The sequence below is a fragment of the Vanellus vanellus genome (genome assembly GCF_965231255.1).
Source record: "Vanellus vanellus genome assembly, chromosome: Z".
Taxonomy (NCBI): Eukaryota; Metazoa; Chordata; class Aves; order Charadriiformes; family Charadriidae; genus Vanellus; species Vanellus vanellus.
This window is the reverse complement of record NC_138908.1, coordinates 77568749-77590593: the sequence shown is the minus strand read 5'-3', so window position 1 is coordinate 77590593 and position 21845 is coordinate 77568749. Positions and strand designations below refer to the sequence as shown.

The window sequence follows — 21845 nt, the reverse complement described above, 5'->3', positions numbered from 1 at the left end:
CCTTTGCAGTGTTAGATAAAGTGAAAGGTTATGTTGAATAATAATGCAAGTGTCTAGTTGTTAGGGGTGATCTTAAGGATGTCCTTTTCAGAAAAAAAAATCTGTTTGGACCGTTCTGCTGTATGATAATAATTGCAAAGCTGACACAGAGCTGTTACGTCAGCTAGTTTAAATAGTTTGTCCATGTTAGGGCATTTAATTCTGATGACAGAAATGTGTAGGTTTCAGGAAACTAATTAGTCTGTGATTTCACTGCACTGAAACACTCCTCTGCATCATTCACAGTGTCGCTGGGTAAAGTTGTAGGTATGCGTGCAAAAAATTCAGCTAGGAGCACTCAAGAAGAAAAGAAGGTAAAAGCAGAAAAATACATAGTGGGCAGGGGTAAAGAAAGAGGGATGTGAGCAAAGAAACATGTGTCTGTGCCGCCTTCTCAGCATTCCAAGCTCTTCATGAAACTCACTTGAAGGCTTCAGCAGCCTCACATATAATTTCATTCCTGTTTTGTGTTTCAGAACCTCTTTCACCATCTCACGGATGTGCAAGGGAATGGGGTGGTGAAGATCCCTGATGCCAAAGGAGATGATGCCTGGAAGGTGTATTTTGATGAGACAGCTCAAGAGATCGTGGATGAATTTGCAATGCGTTACGGCATTGAATCAATATACCAGGCCATGACGTAAGATGCATTTCCTGTGGTCGTTAGCACAGATAATCCGTGTAACTAATTCATGTGACTGTTAATATTTAGAAGATTAAATATGTTGGTAATGGAAGGCTTGGTGGTGACAGCTGCTGCTTATGGGGCTTAGTGTGAGCAGGAAGAGACTGCCTGTCTCTGAATCACTGGTCTCCTCAAAGTCTAGAAACTAACGTCTGTCGAAGTGCTGGAATTAAGCAGCTATCTGAACAGTTTGTGTGAGCACCTTTAGAACCAATTCTAAGGAATTACATCAACTTTGGTAGTGTGACTGACCATTTTTTATTATTGATACCTGAGCCATTCCTGTTTTAAGACTCCGAAGTCTCTATTTGGACACTATTCTGTTAAAAAAAGGTATTGTCCAAGGATCCCACTGAAGATTTCTGATGATGTGAGAAGCGAAGAGGTTTTGTGAAAGTGTTTGTCTGTTGTGGTGATTGATACAGTCCTTTGAAGTCACTAATTTCCCAGGTGCTGGCTGAACGGATTTATAGGAAGCTTGAGTAATGGAGTCACTGGTTTGTCCTCTTTGGAGCTAGGCTGATGCAGCTCTTGATCTTCAAAGAGCATTTTCCTTGTCACTGTACTTTTACTTGGATTTGAGATTAGCCATTCTTCCTCTTAAAGACTAGTAGAACTATGCTTAGCTCATTTCTTATTTCAAATATTATACTAAATATAGCAGGCAAAAGTGAACTTTTTCAAGTTAGAAGCTCAAAGTTTTGGGGTCTGGGTGCTTGGATAAGTTATGAGCTGTACTTATGTCACCTTGCCAGCACCTTTTCTGCCTATTGATTTAAGCGACAGTAGAAAAGAATTGGAAAGTACCTCTGGAGGTCTAGTCCCTGCGTATAGCAGGGCTAACATGGGAGTTGGACTAGGCTGGTCAGGACCTCTTTCAGTTTGTTGAAAATTTCAGGGGCGGAGATCTACCACCTCGCTTGGCTTCTGTCCTCAGGCTGTGTTACTCTGGGGAAGAAATTCCTGGTTGAAATCCAAATTGGAAAATCCTACTTTGAATTTCCTATGCTGTAACTACTGCATATTGCTGCTTATCTTTTAGTCTTCCCTCTAAAAGGATTTTGGCCTGGCTCAAAATTCTCACTAACCCTCCCCTCTCTGCTAAGTAGTCAAGACATTGATTAGATCTTCACTCCTCATGACTTCTCTTCTTCAAGCTAAACAAAGCCATTTTATGTCTTAGGTGTACTGAACATACAGGCATCATAGAATCATAGACTGGTTTAGGTTGGAAAGGTCCTTGAAGATAATCCAGTTCCACCCCCCCTGCCACAGGCAGGGACACCTCCCACTAGACCAGGTTGCCCAAGGCCATGTCCAGCCTGGCCTTGAACACCTCCAGACATGGGGCCTCAACAACCTCTCTCGGCAACCTGTTTCAGTATCATGTTTGTCTGAAATACTGACTTGTGAATTCCTGTGAAATTCTCTCACTGGAGCTTTTTTGGTTATAATCATTTGTAGGTTAACTAGCACAGAAGCTAATGTCTGTGGTGAGTCCCTTAGGCAGAAAGCTACATTTGGAAAATAGTTCCAAAATTTAGTTTGGGAACTCAGTGAGTATTTCTGCTTAAAAAGGACTGCTTAAAAATGTTCCAACTTTTCTGTCTGTTGGAATGAACTTTACTTGCTGTGTCCCATAATATCAGACTTCTTAAGCTCTGACTTTTTTCCCCTTACGTCTAACAGATTTTCTTTGATTGTTTAATCATTTCACAAATCCGGATGCTTCTGGCATAATTTTGAGATTTCCTGCAGGGAGGGTTCCTTGCACTTTAATGAGAGCAGTTAAGTGGGTGTCGTGGTTTAGGCACAAAATGGAAATGAGTGTGCAGGCTTCCTGCAGGCTGGAAGGGTTAACCCGAAGGGATTGCGTATCAGTGCAGCAGAGAAATACTAGTCTGTGATCTCACAGTGCTTGAATGCTTTCCAATTGCTGCTGCCTCATGTCACCTCAGAACCTGTGGCTGCCTCAAGTGGCAGCAAATTCTATAGATATCCTTGTGTCGGGCTTGGTTCTAGGAACTGGCATCAGGACCCAGGATATCACCTAAGTCACAAGCTTCGTCAACAAATAGTTGAGAAGCTGTTTGATGACCTGCAAAGGACTGTGGTGATGGCATTTCTCTTGTTTTGAGCATATCTGTTGTCTAGATGGCATCTTTCCGAAAAAAACTCGTAAGATAATAGAGATTTACAGAAAAGGAGAAAAAATAACTTTTGTGGTGCCAGTTAGAGTAAGGGGGCTATTAAAAGAATAGAGTCAAGTTGAGCTACACAAAAGTGACCAGAATGACTTACAGAACTGTCCTTTTGCAGGCATTTTGCATGTCTCTCCTCTAAATACATGTGCCCAGGCGTGCCAGCTGTGATGAGCACCTTACTTGCCAATATCAATGCTTATTATGCGCACACAACTGCCTCCACAAATGTGTCTGCTTCGGACCGCTTTGCAGCCTCCAATTTTGGGGTATGTTTGTGTGTTTGGTGATGTTACAATTGGATTTCTCTAATTTGCCTACAGTGCTTCTGCCTTGCTCTGTTTAAGGAATACTAAATCTGTGTGGAGTTGGAAGCTGTGAAGTTCTTCTAGACTAGACAAAGAGCACACTTTTATTGTCATCATCACACATTTTAGATATTAATCACTGTAATGCATTGTGATGTTTACTCTTCATGCTCGAATTGCAATGGAGCACAGATGGTATGGAAATGAGCAAATAATATTAAACTCTGCGTGGTGATGCTGTTGATAAAATACACCATGTGATCTGATAGTTTCAGAACTTTGTTTTTAAAAACAGCAATTGCCTTAAGAACAAAAAAACAGTCTATCCCCCTAATGGTTCAAATGTTTTTTGTGTAATGTGTGGGGTAGCTGAGCATGATGGAAAAGTATTTGGAAAAGGCTCGTGCTTCCCATCATACTGAGAATATTTAGATTGAATGAGGTGTTCACAATGCCAAACCAGGATCCAGAGGAGAGACCTGACCCCAAGAAGATAGTCACGAGGAGCCTGTAATACTTGTCACTGAACTAATAGATAAGATCTTGGAACTGTGTCATTGTTCTGAATTGGACCCTTTTCTGCCTGTTCCTTTATTTATCTCTGAATAAATATTTTCTCTTAAATATAAGTTTGATGCAAATTGCAGACTAGAAATCACAGGGCTTTTTCTTCTGCCTCTGCTTCAGAGTGAAATGGAGTATTTTTCGACACTTCTAATGTTACACATACTACAGAAATAATTACAGTATAAGAGTAAATCCAAGAATTGAAAGAAAATAGTTTGCACAATACAATGCATCCATATTGCTTCTTTCTGCTCTCCTGAGATCTGACACTAATTCCCTGATATCCTGCTGCTTACTCTGAACATCGATTGGACAGTGATGATATGTGATGTTTATTGGTGTTTTCTGCTCCACAGAAAGAACGATTTGTGAAGCTTTTGGACCAGCTTCATAATTCACTTCGGATTGATCTCTCAATGTACAGGGTGAGTGGGAATAAACAAAATCCTTTCAGGCATTCCGGTGGGCAGAGAGGAAATGCACCATTTGGATTTCTTTTATGTTTCTAACCTTTTGGGTAGTTTGTGTCTTACGAAATTGTCATGACAAGCTTGTTGCTTGAATACACCGTTTTGTTTTCCTCGTGGATAGAACTTAAATCATGGCTTTTTTCTTCCATTATAACTTCCTCAAGACATATGAAATAATTTAAGGATTGTGAACTATGCTCATCTCTGAAATGAGTCCCAGAAATGCAAGTTGAATTGGATTAATTAAAATTAATTACTCTTATCAGCTACTTCAGGTATCATCTGCAAAGAGAAAAAAGACTTGTTCTCCCCTAGTAAGAAATCTTTCAGAAGACCTGCAGCCGTGTTGTGACTTATTTTAGGTCTGGCAAACTCAAATCACTGTCTCTGTGGATCTGCAAGATGGGCTCTCAGGTTGAGATCCCCCTCACTTCAGCATATTGGGAAGAGATGAGTTTCAGATGTTGATATCAGTCCATCAGGATTCTTAAACCCTCTAGTTTCTTTCTTTGCTACTCCAGAGTCAACATAGTCTTACCATGTGACTTGGCTTTTTTTTTTAATTCATTGATATATTATTTTAATTAGTGACTAATTCATTGACAAAATTGATTTTATTTATTTATTTATAAGTAGAGCCTCTTCTGGGTAGGGCATTTATCTAGAACACAGTAAAACATACAGAGGAGGGAAACATGAGTGGACTAAGTGCATTAGGAAGATGAACAAAAAGGAAAAGGGGCAAGGTGCAAAAGAAGATAAAAGGAATGTTGTGTAAAGAGCTATTCTAAAACTACATTACTATAAGAGAAGGTCTGAAGAGATCATTGTTACCTTGTGGAGTAGAGGGAAAATTATCAACACACGGCAATAGGAAGCTGTCACGGTGATGCCTTTTTTGTTTGCTGCAGTCTTCAATAAAAGCTTTCTGCTGGCTAATGCAACTACACCTTGGACAAGATCTTATATAAAGGACCAGGGAGGATTTGTGTAGTTTAAATAATTTAGATGTTGATCTAATTGGGAGTATGTTTAGAGAAATGGCTGAAGCAATTTGGGAGCTCTTAGTAATTATTTTAAGACCCCTGAAGGGCAGGTTAAGTTCTGGAAGAAAAAGGTGTTAGTTTCCAGCTTTCAAGAGAGGAGATGGCAATTTACAACTTAAATTACCCAGATTAAGCCTCCACTCTCCCCCAGTTTAACAAAGCTTTTGTAAGCACTTAAAACAATGAGTAACAAGCAGTCTGGATTTGTCAAAAAGAAAGTGTCAAACCAATGTGTGTTCCTTCCAGGGCAGGGTTGCAGACTCTGGGAGAAAGAGAGAAGAGGTGGAGCTCTTTCAAGAGTAGCTCCGAGTCACCCTCTGAATAATTATTTTGAAAAGTCTTTTGTGAGCAAATGCACTTGTTTTGTATGCGTGCAGGTTGTTCCTTTTATTGGTGGGTTGCTAGCTGACATAAGTGTAGAGGAGGTTGAATTTCAATACAGATAATGTTACCTTTTCCTGATTATTATTCCTGATCAAGAAGATGCATTCATTCCCCAACACTCATCCAGTGGTTTGTTTTTAAGTCTTGACCCATGGAAGTGGGTCTTTGATTTTGGTAAATACACTGAGTGCCAGAGAGAGTCCATGTGTGGACAACTTTAAAAGGAGAGTTTTCTAGGAATGAGCATCTACAAATGACTGTAAAGAGCATTAAATTGCTTGCAGTAGTTAGCTGAACTGCAGCAATGCTCAATTGCTGCCAAGAGACATCATATTTTTCTCCAAGTCCTCAGTAATAAATGAGAGCTTGTTCCCCTTTGCCCTTTTTACCTTTGTCTCTAATAATTTTTGAGTATGCAAATATGAGGAGACTATCCAAGTGGAGGTTGCTTTTGCTGTTTTACTTGCAGCAAAACCAATCGCATCAGTAAGAACATGCTGAGGAACATGAATGCTGTTAAAGGACACAGGAAAGAAAGAGTGGGAATGTAGGAAAGGGCACAGTGCCTGAGGTCAGAAAGGGAACAATCTCTTGCAAGAAGCAAAGCTTGCTGACCCAGGGAACTACAGGCCAGTCAGTCTCACGTCTGTGCCTGGCGAGATCATGGAGCAGATCCTCCTGGAAACTCTGCTGAGGCACGCAGAAAACAAGGAGGTGATTGGTGACAGCCAGCATGGCTTCACCAAGGGCAAGTCATGCCTGACAAATTTGGTGGCCTTCTACGAAGGGGTTACAGCGGCAGTGGACAAGGGAAGACCAACTGATGTCATCTACTTGGACTTGTGCAAAGCGTTTGACACTGTCCCACACGATATCCTGGTCTCTAAATTGAAGAGACATGGATTCAACAAATGGACCACTCAGTGGATAAAGAACTGGCTGGATGGTCGCAGTCAAAGAGTTGTGGTCAACAGCTCGATGTCCAAGTGGAGAGCAGTGACGAGTGGCGTTCCTCAGGGGTCGGTACTGCGGCCTGTACTGTTCAACATCTTTGTCAGTGACATGGACAGTGGGGTCGAGTGCACCCTCAGCAAGTTTGCCGATGATACCAAGCTGTTCAGTGAGGTAGACATGCTGGAGGGGAGGGATGCCATTCAAAGGGACCTGGACAGGCTGGAGAGGTGGGCCCAAGCCAACTTCATGCAGTTCAACAAGGCCAAGTGAGAGGTCTTACATCTGGGTCAGGGCAATCCCAAGCACAAATACAGGCTCAGCGGGGAATGGCTGGAGAGCAGCCCTGAGCAGAAGGACCTGGGTGTGCTGATTGACGAGAAGCTCAGCATGAGCCAGCAATGTGCGATCGCAGCCCAGAAGGCCAACTGTATCCTTGGCTGCATCAGAAGAAGTGTGGCCAGCAGGTCAAAAGAGGTGATTCTGCCCCTCTACTCCACTCTCGTGAGACCCCACCTGGAGTACTGCATCCAGCTCTGGAGTCCCCAACATAAGAAGGACATGGACCTGCTGGAGCGTGTCCAGAGGAGGGCCACAGGGATGATCCGAATGTTGGAGCACTTCTCCTATGAGGAGAGGCTGAGAGAGTTGGGGCTGTTCAGCCTGGAGAAGAGAAGGCTCTGGGGAGATCTTATTGTGGCCTTCCAGTACCTAAAGGAGGGCCTACAGGAGAGCTGGGGAAGGACTTTTTACTCGGGCATGTAGTGATGGGATGAGAGGGAATGGCTTTAAACTGGAAGAGGGCAGGTTGAGATTACACATTAGGAAGAAGTTTTTCACTTTGAGGGTGGTGAGGCACTGGAACAGGTTGCCCAGAGAGGTTGTTGAGGCCCCATGTCTGGAGGTGTTCAAGGCCAGGCTGGATGTGGCCTTGGGCAACCTGGTCTAGTGGGAGGTGTCCCTGCCTATGGCAGGGGAGTTGGAACTGGATGATCTTCAAGGTCTTTTCCAACCTAAACCATCCTGTGATTCCATGATTCATTGTATGCATTTACATGCATATATAGGCACGCACATATGTGTCATATCGGGAATCGACAATGAGACTTCTTATTTCAGTGGAATCCAGAGAGTGGAAGAGGAAACTACAGCTACAGACAGCAGAGTGGTGGGCAGAGTATGTAAAATAAATGCATTAGAACGAAGGATAAATGGTTGTCTTGGCAGATTGGACCTTACAAGGGACTGAGTGGTTATGATGACTTCTTACAGGTAGCAGTGGTCGTTTTACCTTTACAGTCCAATTTATTTCTCTGGAGGAGTTGCTAATATACCACACCTCTTGGTGTCTCAGAAGAGAAGCCAAAAACAAAACGGTGAGTGCAGAAAGAAAAGGACATGCCCAAACAACCTTAGGCAGGAGGCCAGGGCTGCCGGTGGTGAGGCTGTTGCTCCCTACCTGATCCTTCTACAGACAAGGAGAGATCCCCTACTGCTGAGGGTTGTCAGTCTCCTGGCATTCACAAACTTTACATTCATATGAGAAACTATTTAATTAAGCAAATGGATAAGCTCCTGCAGCAAAAAGGCCTTATTTATTGAGCATTGTTTTGACTGGTACAAGCTTCTCAAGCAGGAAGTGTTTCCAAGACACTTTCCTTATTTAGCACATGCTTGAAGCCTTGCATGGATCTGACTGCTTTCCAACACGATTTCCCTTTTTTGTCAACAGAATAACTTCCCAGCCAGCAGCCGCGAACGGCTGCAGGACCTGAAGTCTACAGTGGATTTGCTGACCAGCATAACTTTTTTTAGGATGAAGGTAGTGTTATGGGTGGGGATGGGAATGGGGCCTCTGCAATTTTTGCCGCAGGAGTTGGTTTCCCATTTTCAAACCATTGTTTCATGTTGTCGTGCTTTATAAACTTAAGGAAAATGGAGATCATCTGCTGACCATGTAATAAACATCCACATTTTATCTCTACTTCACTGTATTTTGCATACTGAAGATGAAAGCTGTTTTTTCCCTGGGGTTCTTCAGTCATAAATATGGCAAAAAATAATTTAAAAAAAAAAGGGGGGGGGTTGAAAAAAAAGGCTTTGAAAGGGTTCATTCAGACAATATGTCTGTATTGAAAGTTTGCTTTACAGAAATACTCTGAAAAGTTTAGACGTAGTGACAATATCAAAATTGTCTTGGGTTATAGTTTTATTAGCAGAGTGATGCATGCCTATCTGTTTAGTTTAAAGTAACCCTGCAGTTACTTTAAACTAAAGTAACATAAAGGAACATAACAATGAAATAATGAAAAGAACTGTTGCTGCAAGGGCAGAAGGCGTATCGGTTGGTATGTCCCTATGGATTCTGGTGTGCTTTAAAATTCAATAAAGCTTGTGAAGAAAGATGTCCTTAAAGAAAGTTATTGTATTTAAAGGCGTGCAAGTGTTTGGTCTTCAGCAAGACTTTCCAGATCAGATGTAATGTGCTCCACTAGACTGTTGCACGTTCTTTCAATATGTGGAAAGATTGCTTGCTGGCTTCATAGCAAAATAGTATAAATCTAGCAGGAACTGCGTGCTTCACTCAGATTATACATGCATCAAGCCGCATGATTTATTTATTCTGAAGAATCTTCCTCGGCACTTCAAAATTTCTTTTATGCTCCTGCAGTTACGTAAGTGTTGTCACTGCTGTTTTGTGCCTTGGGAGAGTGACCTGTTCATGGTTGCAGTTTACTGATAGCACAAGTCACTGAAAGCAGATCTACCAAGTCCTGGGTAGTTCCCAAACCCTGGTGACTTGTTCTTTCCCTGTTTGATTTGTGAACAGTGCTTTGTTTGACTCACTCTGTTGTCTTATTGCCAGGTCCAAGAGCTGCAGAGTCCACCCCGGGCCAGCCAGGTAGTGAAGGACTGTGTAAAAGCTTGCCTCAACTCCACCTATGAGTACATTTTCAACAACTGTCATGAGCTGTACAGTCGCGAGTACCAGACAGATCCTGTGAGTAGCTGATAAATGGGCAGAAATCCAAGTTTCTGATTTTCTTAAGATAATAACAAGAATACTAATTGATATAAAAAGCCAACACAAACTAAATTATGTGACTTGTTATCTTCTGAATGCACAAAACTTGTAATCAATTAATGAGCACTTATTAGTAAATGGAGGGTGATAATTGTTTTACACTAACTAATTACTATTCATTTTGCCAGCCTCAGCTGTTTTATTTCATGAGCAGTTATTTGTGAAGGGAAGGTTTGATGTAGCTTTGAGTGATCAAAAGCCATTTCAAGCAAATGTAAACTGATCAAGAAAACTGTCTTTAGCATAGATGAACCTCAAGCAGTGGCATTTTATCTTTTTTTCTGGCATCCAGTGTCCCGCACTGGGCTTAGGGGGTACATCTACACACAAACTGTTTTCAAATCCATGAGAGCCCTGCTGGCCGTTCTGCAGTAGTGCCCACACATGGATATAGTCATCAACCCAGGTGACTAAAATGCAAGTATTTTGAACAAGCTTGTAGCAAATGATGTCTCAGCAGGTCTTCTGGAGCCAGACCTTACCTTGGCATGGTAAATGACAAAATGGGGATTATTTGGGTTTGAGGCCACTGGCAAGCAATATGGATTGGCATGTTAGTGTGTTTTGCATTAGATCCTGCAAGTTGCCAGCATACAGTAATAATTTTAAAGTCTTAAGATGAAAGGGTACACAGGTAATTAGTGTTTGGTGTTTGTATGGTGATCTACATTTGTCAGCTTTTTTTTTTCCCCCTTTAAATTTACACTGGTGTTCCAATGGCTTCCTTCCCAGAACAAAAATCAGGACCTTCCTCCTGAGGAACAGGGCCCCAGCATCAGGAACCTGGATTTCTGGCCCAAGCTCATCACTTTGATAGTTTCCATCATAGAAGAGGACAAGAATTCTTATACTCCAGTCCTGAATCAGTAAGGATCTTCCACATCCTGTATGGCTAATGCTAGTCTCTGTGTGCTCTGCTTTATTTGTAAAACTGCTTTCTATCTCTTCTGTCATTTGTGTATTTATAGAAGTACTTATCTTGTCTGTCTGTCTTTCTGTCTTATCTGTCTCTGTCTATATAAATAACTCTTTTTGATTGGGATGGAAGAGTTTCAAAAGGTTCAGTTACGATGGCGTTCGAGCACAAACACCCTGATTATTACAATCCTGAACTCAGGGAGGCACCTGAAAATGGGGTGAGAGTTCTTTTGGTTTTTTCTGATGTTGAGCAGTTCTGGGATGCACATTAATGCACACAGTGGTGCCATGGTGACAGTATCTTAAGCTGTGATTTAGGAATGTGGTGTTCAGTGCAGCACTAGGAAATTGCATTGGGTGGGGTTCGCATAGCGTTTTAAAGGAACCTGAAACTGGTCTGTTTAACTGGTAGATACTCCTCCAACAGTCCCACAGGGCAGGAGAGAGGGAGGTACCTGACAAGGTATACACAAAGAGCTGGATTGTGTCTTACTGATCATTGATTTAACATGGAAGGGACGCCTGATTAGTGTTCACTTGTCAGCCTAATAACCCTAGAAAAAAAGGAGAAAAAGAAAATATGGACAAGAAAGGCAAAAAAGGTGCAATGGTATTGAGATCACGTTCCCAGAATTATTGTATGGATCTCTTCTAGGAGAGACATTTAAGGCCTGGCTTCTTGAGTTAAAACCAGTCTCAACAGCAGTGGTGTTTTCAGGTTATTTAATCTATGCCACAGAGTCTGGTCCATGATCTTCAGTTTTGACTTGGTCTTTTATCTAGGGTGAAGGAAGTGTGTGTAATGTTGAGCTTTTCAGCTTGTAGTTTAGCTCAAAGCTGAATAAAGAAGAGCCCTTTGCTTGGATACATGCCAAAGTCTTTCCCAAATGTTCCCTCAGGTTTCCTCAGGAGCTTGCTGTTGGGAAGATCAGTGCAGAGGTGATGTGGAGTCTTTTTGCCCAGGATATGAAATACGCCATGGAAGGTAAGAGAATGTCTCACTTCTGCCAGCTGATTTGTTGCTGATCTCTCATTCTCTATCCATTTGGTGTAAATGAGGCTTAAGTACCTCAATAGCACCACTATTTGTGGTTTTCTAGTGGATTGTTTGTGGACAGCTGCTTTGTGGGTGAGAATTGAGGCAGTGATCTGCATGAGCTCTAGACCTCTGTGTAGGCTGTGATGCAGGCTGCTTATTGTCATCCCAGATGGTTTGAAATCAGAAGTTCTCTTTGGCCTGAGGTTATGATAGCTTAGATCAACAGCCACTTCCTTCTGCAATGTACAATGGTAGAAGGGGCTGGAGAAGTAGGTGGACTCTGGGTTGTGCCACAGCTGTAGTTCCCTGGATGATACAGTGTAGACTGTCTAAGCCATAGGCAGAAATGTGTAGTTAGAACAAATCCTGCTACAGACACCTTCATTTTGAATGAATCTTTGCAAGATTCCACCAGACTCCCAGCAAAGGAGAAATTTTACTGCTTGTGAAAATGCATCAGGCATGCAGAGCCCAATGAACTCCCAAAAAAGAATTCTGCCACTTTCAATACTCTTCTGATGGTTTGTTACAGTTTCTGAACTTGGTTTTAGTGCTATAAATTAATTTGCAGAGTGTAATCAGCTTCTTACAAGGTTCAGAGAGCATCTGGCTCCCACCAGCTCTGCAGCTGTGGTAGCAGCTATTTTCGGTGTATTTTGCAAGGTCAGGCTTTGTGATCATCTGTAAGGTGATACTGTGTTAAAACAGAAGTACCAGTGCTGACTGTGTCATGCTGGCTGTATTCATATTCCAAAACCATGTCAAGTTACTGCCTTTGGTCACTCACAAAATTATGCTCAATCCATTTGCCCCAAGTTTGATTTAAGCTCACTTACAGGAGTGACAGCCTATTAGGCTCTTACTTCAGACTGCTAGAAAAAAACTGCTACCAGCTAAGAGAGTTTCCTGCGTTTTGTTCTTTGGGAACAGTCTGTGGGGTTGCTCTGTAAGTGAAGAAAATTGACTCCATCTATTTCTTACTCTCTGCAAACACAACAGGGGTAGAGACTGTGCTGTGGGGGTACACCCTTCACCAGCTCTAGGCTTGAATTCAGCAGGCTGCAGGTCTGGATGAAATGTTCTCACTTCTGTGTTAAGAACTTCTTACATATGCTTGTACCCCACAGTGCCTTTGTCTTGTGAGGTTGTATTGGCGTAAGAACAGACACTGGGGGGAAGGACTAAGACCTACTGTGTTGAAGAGTCTCTTATATAGTGACTGTCACTACTTGCTTATGTGTTAGGGGTAAAGCAACTGTGATAACTTCGTGTTCATTTTCCTGAGAAACTGTTTGCTCCTGCAACCGTTTTGGCTCCCTTTCAATTTTGTCCTTGTTTACCCCTGTGCACTCACCCTCCGGTATTTATAATACGGTTTGCTCTTCTAAGTGTTGAAAGTGCTGTATCGTCCTTCTTGCCCACCATAAGAAGGGCAAGAGAATTGGATCTTTCCAGATATAGTTGCTAACTTTCCCAAGATTCCCTTTCCCTGTTGCATCCAAAATACAGCTGCAGAAAGGTTACTGATTGTGTGTGTGAATTTGACTGTCAGAGGGGACATGACTTTAACTGATTTCCCCCCACCCCCTCTTTTCTATGGCTGTATGTTTGCCAGTGCCCAGGTTAACTTTGCCTCCCAGGTTTTCTCTCTTCACACCTCATACCATGTCCCCTTTGACTCTGTCCTCCCTGGTGAGTCTGGGCTTATTTTAGCTTTTCCTTACATCCTTCTGGTCACTTGTGAGCTCCTTAAGACAAGGATTGGCATAATGTTTCTGCGAGTTCATCAGTCCATAGCAACTATTTGCGGAAAGAGCATCCCTCTTGTGGTGGGTTGACCCTGGCTGGATGCCACGTGTCCTTCAAAGCTGCTCTGTCACTCCCCATCCTTAACTGGACAGGGGGGAGAAAATACAACAAAAGGCTCGTGGGTTGAGATAAGGACAAGGAGATCACTCAGCAGTTACTGTAGTGGGCAAGATGGGCTTCACTTTGGGAAAATTAATTTAACTTATTGCAAGTCAAATCAGAGTGGAGTAGTGAGAAATAAACCCAAATCTTAAAACACCTTCCCCTTACCCCTCCCTTCTTCCCAGGTTCACCTTCACTCCTGATTTCTCTACCTCCTTCCCCCCAGCAGCTCAGGGGACGGGGAATGGGGGTTGCGGTCAGTTCATCACACATGGTCTCTGCATCTCCTTTCTCCTCAGAAGAGGATTCCTCATACTCTTCTGCTGCTCCAGTGTGGGGTACCTCCCACGGGAGGCAGTCCTCCACAAAATTCTCCAACGTGGGTCCTTCCCAGGGTCTGCAGTTCTTCAAGAACTGCTTCAGTGTGGGTCTCTTCCATGGGGTGCAGTCCTGCAGGAACAGGATGCTCCAGTGTGGCTCCCCCACGGGGCCACAGGTCCTGCCAGAGAACCTGCTCCAGTGTGGGCTTCCCACAGGTTCACAGCCTTTGGGTGCATCCACCTGCTCTGATGTGGGGTCCTTCATGGGCTGCTGTTGGATATCTGGTCCTCCGTGGACCTCCATGGGCTGCAGGGGGACAGCCTGCCTCACCACGGTCTTCATCACGGGCTGCAGGGGAATCTTTGCTCCAGCACCTGGAGCACCTCCTTCCCCTCCTTCTTCGCCAGCCTTGGCATCTACAGAGTTCTTTCTCTCACATATTTACACTCCTCTCTCCAGCTGCAGTTGCGCAGTTCCCCCCCCCCCCCCCCCCGTTCTTAAATATGTTATCCCAGAGGCGCTACCACTGTCACTGATGGGCTTGGGCTTGGGCTTGGCCAGCGCGGCAGGTCCATCTTGGAGCCACTTGGCACTGGTTCTGTCAGACACGGGGGAAGCTTCTAGCAGCTTCTCGCAAATGCCACCCCTGTAGTCTCCCTGCTACCAAAACCTTGCCGTGCAAACCCAATACACCTCTTCAAAGTATTTCTTGGTGAGAAAAGTTAACAGAAAGGCAGCTGATGGGACAGGGAAGGGTTTGCATTTTGAATGAAAGCTGAAAAACTGCACTGTACATGTATTTGTACTCTAGCTGTGCAAGTCCTGCAGGAGGACTGAACAATGATAAAGCCTGTGTTGATGAGTGTCTCTTCCAAATATATATTCAAGAAATCCTCATAGTGGAAAATTCAACTTGAGGCAAGTGTGATTCCTCACCACTTTGCTCTCCAGAAACTTATGAAGACAACCTTTATAACAGGCTCTACAAGAATTCAGTTACAAACCTTACTATATGTATTTTAAATACAAATTATTGGATTAGGTCACTGCATTTTTTTTTTAAATGGGGGGGGGGAAGGGGTTAAAGGAAATGTTAAGTAATGTGAAGGATGATGATTAGATTTGCTATCCTCATACTTGGCTCTGTCATTTCTGAGTTTGAGTTGCTAATTTCTCTGCCAGTTTACACCAAGAGTTTCATATTGCTGCCTTTGCTGGTTTGGGGAGTAATCCTTGAGTACATTTCTGGTGTGCTCCAAGATCTGTGTGCATCAGGAGCTCTCTGCAACAAAAGCTAATCTGTTTTGTGGAGATATGTGCACATGAACCCAGAGTATAATACTTATTCCTAGCTTTCTTCATGGTATTTTCTCTTATGTTCTGTTCCTAAGTTCTGGATAACATGAGTTCATTCACCTCACCGAGTGGTAAGTTCATGCTCCTGGTAGAGTTTATAGTTGCGAGTAGGCGAAGACTTTCATCTGCTACCTGTAGTTTTAGCACTTTGGATGTAGTTGCTAATATTAGCTTTAGTGTCCTGTAGTTTTATGCCAGTGATGAGCAGATCTGCAAAGAAGATGTGGAAGACTATACTGCTGCTGCAGAAATTGTGAGGGTACGTGCTGCTTAGGAGATTTCTGATCTGACTAGTTATTCCAGCTGTTGTTTTTTGACGGTATCTGATACACTGAGGAGTTCTGGGTGAGAGTCCCTTTGCTGGGTACCAGGCATTAAGCTGTAGATAACATCTGAAGGAGAATAACAGGTGAGCTCAGAGCTCTAGTTCATGTGTGTGTCTATTCGTTCCCTCCTGGCTGGGATGATGATTGAGGGTCTCTGGCCCTTTTAGTCTGCAGTGGGAGCAAATTTTCTTCTAGCTTAAAGGCCATGCAATGGCTTTGGTGTAGAAAGAGTGCCAGCCTGGCTGTGTGAAACTGCCCCCTCCCTCCTTACAGCCCGATGATTCCACATTGCTCTCCAGTATGCAGTGTGGAAGAGTTTGGAGGCTCAGGTGGGAGACAGCTTTTCTGAGTTGGAGAGTGATGCCTGGCTACATGAGTTATTTTCCTTTTTCCCCATGGGTGGCAGCTAACTGTGCCTCTCCCAGGTGGACCTTACCCCCATGTGCACTGTGCAGCCTGTGCAGGGCAACGTAAAAATACTGATTTATATCTAGAATACAGTGTTTAGTGGCTTCAGAACCAGAAGTCTTGCTAGCCTGTGGATGCTGCTGCATCTCACCTTTGGGCACCTCCGTGAAAGTTAGATTGCTAATGTGTAAAATGTTCAAGTCAAAAATGAAACACCTATTTTTTTTTTTAATTTGAAATACATTCAGCAACTGGTAGCAGTAGTCACAGCAGCATTGTGTTTGCTGGAAAGCAAGTGCATGGCAGATCTATCTTTTGCCTTTGTCTCCCCTAAGGAGACTCTAGCTGCTGAGACACAGCAGAACCTCCAGGATCTACCCTGCTTGTTTTGTTTTCTCTCTCCCCTGAAGCACTGACAGCTCAGGGCACCATGAACAGCAGACCTGGCTCTTCCCTCCTCACTGGTGAAAGCAGTAAAGGATGAGGCATTGAGAAGCATCCCTTGTTCCCCCATCAACCCAAGAGTAAAGCAGATCAGAAAGACATGTGCAGCCCAGACTTGGCTGCTACCCTGGAGTCACTGTAGTGTAGAGGATGATTTTTTCAAGTCATACAGTTAGCTCTACTTCTGGGATGCTGACCAGTGCTCAGCAGCTGGATAACTTCCTTCTGAGCCCACTGGTAACTGGAGTTATTAGTTTGCTTGCTGTCCTCTGCGAAACCTATGCAACCCAGAAAGCACAAACTCTCAGAGCAAAGAGGGTTTTTACTCTTCCTTTACTAGGAAGACATTAAAATACGGTAATAGAAAATCAATGGCATCCTTGACAGCAATGGTTCGTCTTATTTTGGACACATCAGCATAGGAGAGTTGTAAATTGGAAACATTGCTAATAGGAAGAGAGACTTGGTGGGCAGGATTGAATCAAATCATTCTGCCACATTCTCACTTCTAATAAGAGGAGGGGGGTCAGATACACACACAGATGCCAGCTGTCTAAAGTGTTAATGCTTTAACAGCCTCAGTACCTATTAGAGTTTCTTTGCAGAAATTCAGCATTATTTGCTAGAAATTAACCCATGGAAAGTAGGCTGATGATCAAGAAAAAAATCCATGGATTAATGATGTGGTGGAAGTCCTGTTCTCTGCCTGAAAAATGGAACTGGACATGACACTAGACAGCGTGCTACTAAGAAGCAGTTCCCTATTAATATCTTAATAATATGGCCTCGATGACCCTAAAAGCTCATCTCTGGAGGAGACTGTTTGCAGATGAAATCTGCTGAGGAAATGTGAGAGACTTAGAGAACTCTGCGGTCTTTTCAGGATAAAACACAGCAGTTGCTGCAAAATATCTGTGCACTCTTCCACTGTTGCTGCTGCTAAGCTCTTTAAAAGCCAGCAGGTTATAAAGCAGAACAGAAATGTGCTAAGACTGATGGCTCCCATGGTCTTCACTTTACTTTTTCTAAAATGGGGTTTCAAAGTATACCTCTGGCCAACATGTTTCCCTGTCATCTTCAAGCACTCTTAAACATTTCCCTGTACAAAGAAAGCAGCTGATCAAAGCTGTGCAGTGTCCATTGAATGGGAGAAAATACAATCTGTTGGGGATGAGGGGGTTTTGGGGCTTTGTTGGCTTTCTTTGTCCGCCGGCATGTTTGAGCTGTTATAGTTCACTTTTCTTTTCTCTGTCACAAGCCCCACCTTTCTTTCGCATACGTAAAGTTCTCTTTTATGGTGGTAAGACCTCTCCTTCTTTCTTTTACTTTCCTGTAGTGTTATCACCCTGGTGTCAAGCGTCTCCTTCACTGCATAGATGGCTAGGTAGTCCTAGTAGCAGTCCTTGGTCTTACGCTTCTGCGGCTGCTTTGCATCTTCCTCTTCTGCAACTTAGTAGTGTTTTAAGTGTCCTAAAAAACAGGAAAAGCTTGGATTACTTGCTTTTAGTGCACTGCTTAGTTTTAAGGAAATAAATCTGATTGGAGTTCTTCTTACCTCCAAGTCAGACCTTCCCTCTGCAGAAACACCACTTTGCCCATGCGGGAACAGCACCTGGGTGGCAGCGCATATCAAAGTTAATGAAGTTATAATTGTCCATTGATTTCCTCACTCTCGCAGGGAGCTAAACAGGCACGGTTATTGCAGTGTTTATTTCCAGTTTTAGATCTGCGGAGAGAGTTTTGAGTTTTCTTCTACAGCTGTTCATGAGGGAGGCCAGCAATTCAGACACTGGGTATACTCACGCTTTCTTCGTGCTCAAGAAAGATACTAGATTTATTAATGTAAAACAAGAATGGAATTTCCTTGGCTCCAATAGAATTCACTGTGGAGAGTAATGGATCACAGTACATGTGAAACAGTAGCACATGTAATTTTTCCATTGAACCATCACCACTGGGGACTGTGTGTCTCAGATATTGGACATTTTGATTTCTTCAAAAAAAAGGTTGGGGGCTGGGTGAGATTGTATCTGTGCGGATCTGCTACATGTGAATTAGAAGGAAATCTGCATTACACTGTTACGGAATTTTGCAAGCAACTCACTGGAATATTCCCCTACTTGTGAGTTGACAAGGCTTATGGAACAATTATGCATGAAAAGTTCTTTGTTTTTTGTGTTTTCAGTGGATGATTCATAATTTATTTGGCCTTTCTTCTTGTGCATGTTGTTGAATAGTTGATGATATTGTAATATAAGCTTGTCTGTCAGGCAACTGATTAGAAAGCCATTTTACATCATTGAGATGTATCTTCTGCTGATGAATATCTGTAGCATGTATTGCTTGCTTGTGCATATATCTACCCAGTTACTGGGTACTTGTACCAAAGTCCTAGATTAAAGCCATTCAAAGTTAAGAGAAACACTTCCGCTTTTTAACATATTTGGATCCTGTCTACACATCAGCAGTAATGCCCTTTGAAAGTTACCTCAGTAATGAGGTAAACACGTAAAAGGTAGGAAGACAAATCTGAAGTCAAATTTTGGGGAAAAAAAACATGAGTCTAAGCCAAAATCATGTATGTTTTAATCTCGTATGTAGTCTCACTGTAGTCATGGACTAGCAGCTTGCTGTGGTGCTAGAGTGAATAAAGCCTGGCACAGAGTCTATTCATGCCGTTGAAGCTTGGCAGAAGAAAGGCCGATACAAACAGGTGGCAATAGGGAGCAGCAGCGCAGAATTGGTCAGCTGATAATTCAGGATTGCAGTGCAGGCAAAGGCTGGCTGTTGAGTCCTCTTAGCATCATGGAAAAGGAATTAATTTTATACTTTTCAAGGAGGACTTTGAAAAGGGCAATGCAGTAGAAAGAGCTGCTTGTGTAAGCACATGAGGGGTGGCTGGGGAGAAAGCGTTGAGATGCTTTGGGGGAATTTAACAAGTAGTTTAAAACCTGGGATCGTGGGCTGATCAGAGGTGGAAATCAACTGCTGAAAGATGGTAGTGTGGACGTAGGCTGTGAAGGGCCTTGAGATCGAAGACATGGAGCATACATTTCTTGTGAGAGGGAAAGGGAAGCGGTGGTGTAGGGAGATGATCTCTGCAGAAATGTAGGTCTGGGTATGGCAAGTGCTTTAGCAGCATAGATGTGTGGGAAGGGTCAAGTTGTGGAGGTACGTGCATTATACATGGAGGAACTGCATTGTCCCGACATAACCTGGGTACAAAAACATAATGAAACCTGGCAGGTGGACGAGGCTCAGCAGCAGGTAGATAGATATCCATGTGTTGCTTCAGTGGACCAGGCTCAGGAAGGCAATGCAAGTAAGAAAACAGTTGCCTTCTGAAGAAGCATCATTTATTTCTCCAAACTGGGGATCAGGGAAGGCTCCAGCTCCTGTGTAGCTCATTTGAACTTGCTTTTGATTCATACTGTCAAACTCTAAAGAACTTGATTCTTTCTACCCTTGTCTCTTAGGGGATGTAGTCACATGTTGGTATTGCCTCTGTTTATATCCAAGAATGAACAGATTCGCTCTCCTTGATTTGTTTCCTGCAAAGATGAAATCTGGACTGTCATATGTTAAATGGAAAGGCCATAAGAGATTGCTCTATTTTTATTGCTTTGACAACCAAAAAGTCTTTAACAAATGGTAGTATTAATTGGAGCTACAGAAATAAACACCAGAGCCCCGACAGTGAACCACCAAGAACCCCTGCCTGCTGCCAAAAGCTTATGTCATGAAGATTTTGTGGCTCTATAGGTGCTTCAGCCTCAAAACTGTTGTGTACTGTGGACATGCTTTATAAGACCCTCCTCTACCTGATGCAGTGATAGTGGTAATTTCATACTTAACTGCTTTTTTTTTCCTTCCTTACAGAGCATGAGAAACACAGACTGTGTAAAAGTGCAGACTATATGAATTTACACTTCAAAGTGAAGTGGCTGTACAATGAATATGTTCGTGATCTGCCTGCCTTCAAGGGAAAAGTGCCTGAATATCCAGCGTGAGTGTGTTATGTCCCCTGTAGTAAATCCCCATTATGCATCTCCTTGTGTTACCTTGAGGAGAGTAGTCATTTGGTTCTCCTGTGGCTGCCTTCGTGGTACACTATTTCTTCACCCCTGATTTTATGTGTTTATGTGCTTGTTTGTCCCCTCTGGTGTTCTGTGCCCCAACACAATTCAATCCCTTGTACAGTATCTCCCAAGATTTCAAAAGCTTTAGCAATGGCATGGACAGTCTTAAAGCCACTTTGTGCCTGCAGTGTGGGCTTTGGTCAGTTCTTGAACAGCAGACTGCTGGATGTATGCCTCCGTTCTTGTGTTAATGGATACAGCTTTATCTGTATGTACTGTATGTATGTCTGTATGGGTGTGTATGAATGTCATATGTATACATACACAACAGGATTTGTAAGTAAATACAATATTTTCTTTTTTTTTGTTAAGTCCAGGTGGCATAGTTGGAAACATCAGATAAGCTGTCACTCTTAAGCTCTAAGTGATTGTTTGCAACTTTTAGTTAACTTTGAAAGAGCAGCAGTAGATTTCAGACCTGAAGAAGGTTTATAAGCCCAAGAAGTTGTCTGAGCAACCTGGAGAGAATATTGTAGCTGGAGCCGCATGCTTGGCTTAAGGCAAGAGCAAGTGTGTTCTTTCTGACCAGCGTTTAACTGGTTTCCAGAGGCTTTTAGTGGTGGTTGGCCCACATCTCCTTCTAGTAGCTTTTTTCCCTGTGCTTCACTGTTACCTCTCCGCTGGGTTTTGGGGGTTTAACACACTCCTCCTTTTCCCCCTCCAAATCTTTCTTGCTTTGATTTGAGCTTGTTCTGTCCTGCCCTATCAGCCTCGGCATGGAGAACAAATTGTTCCTGCTTTACAAGACTAAAATGCTTTTCTCTTGTCCTTTCCCAGTCTCCTGCTGGTTCCCATTTGTTCTCAGATTTCCTTGTAAGTGAGGTTTACTCGCCTCTTTCCAGCTGGTCTGTGTCTGGACATACAACACTCAGACTTAAATACTGATGTTTCTTCTGGACTTTGCCTTGTATTGCCTTGCAGGCAGTGCTGCTGCTTTTGCACGCTGGGATGATAGCAGCCTTTTTTATTTTTTTTTATTGTTGACTAGTGGTGCTTCCAGTGGGCCACAAACCAACCCCAGGCACCTCTCAACAGAATGTCCTAGCTGTTCTTGCCATCCTGTGTATGACTGTTCACTGCTGACTAAATGCAGCACTTTGCACTTGCCCTTCTTGGGGGGGGGGGGGGGGGGAACAAACCACAACATTTTGCTAGGACTGTGTTTCCAGTTAGGCATTTTGAATTCTTTTCCCCTCCTGCAGTTCACACAGTACCTCAAGCCTGGTGCTAGCTGTATACTAATAACA

At 43.1% G+C, this 21845-nt stretch overlaps 1 protein-coding gene across 1 annotated transcript in view; it reads left to right on the top strand.

The window, feature by feature from the left end:
* The window catches only part of LOC309683434 (protein unc-13 homolog B-like), a gene marked incomplete at its 5' end in the record, with an annotated part of 225302 nt that overhangs the window by 162205 nt on the left and 41252 nt on the right, over positions 1 to 21845 (top strand). Inside the window, 8 exons of the mRNA XM_082497718.1 lie at positions 516 to 679; positions 3044 to 3194; positions 4157 to 4225; positions 8384 to 8473; positions 9518 to 9652; positions 10469 to 10602; positions 11554 to 11639; positions 20339 to 20465. Of these exons, the coding sequence (XP_082353844.1) occupies positions 516 to 679; positions 3044 to 3194; positions 4157 to 4225; positions 8384 to 8473; positions 9518 to 9652; positions 10469 to 10602; positions 11554 to 11639; positions 20339 to 20465 (956 nt within the window). The remainder of the gene's footprint in view (positions 1 to 515; positions 680 to 3043; positions 3195 to 4156; positions 4226 to 8383; positions 8474 to 9517; positions 9653 to 10468; positions 10603 to 11553; positions 11640 to 20338; positions 20466 to 21845) is intronic.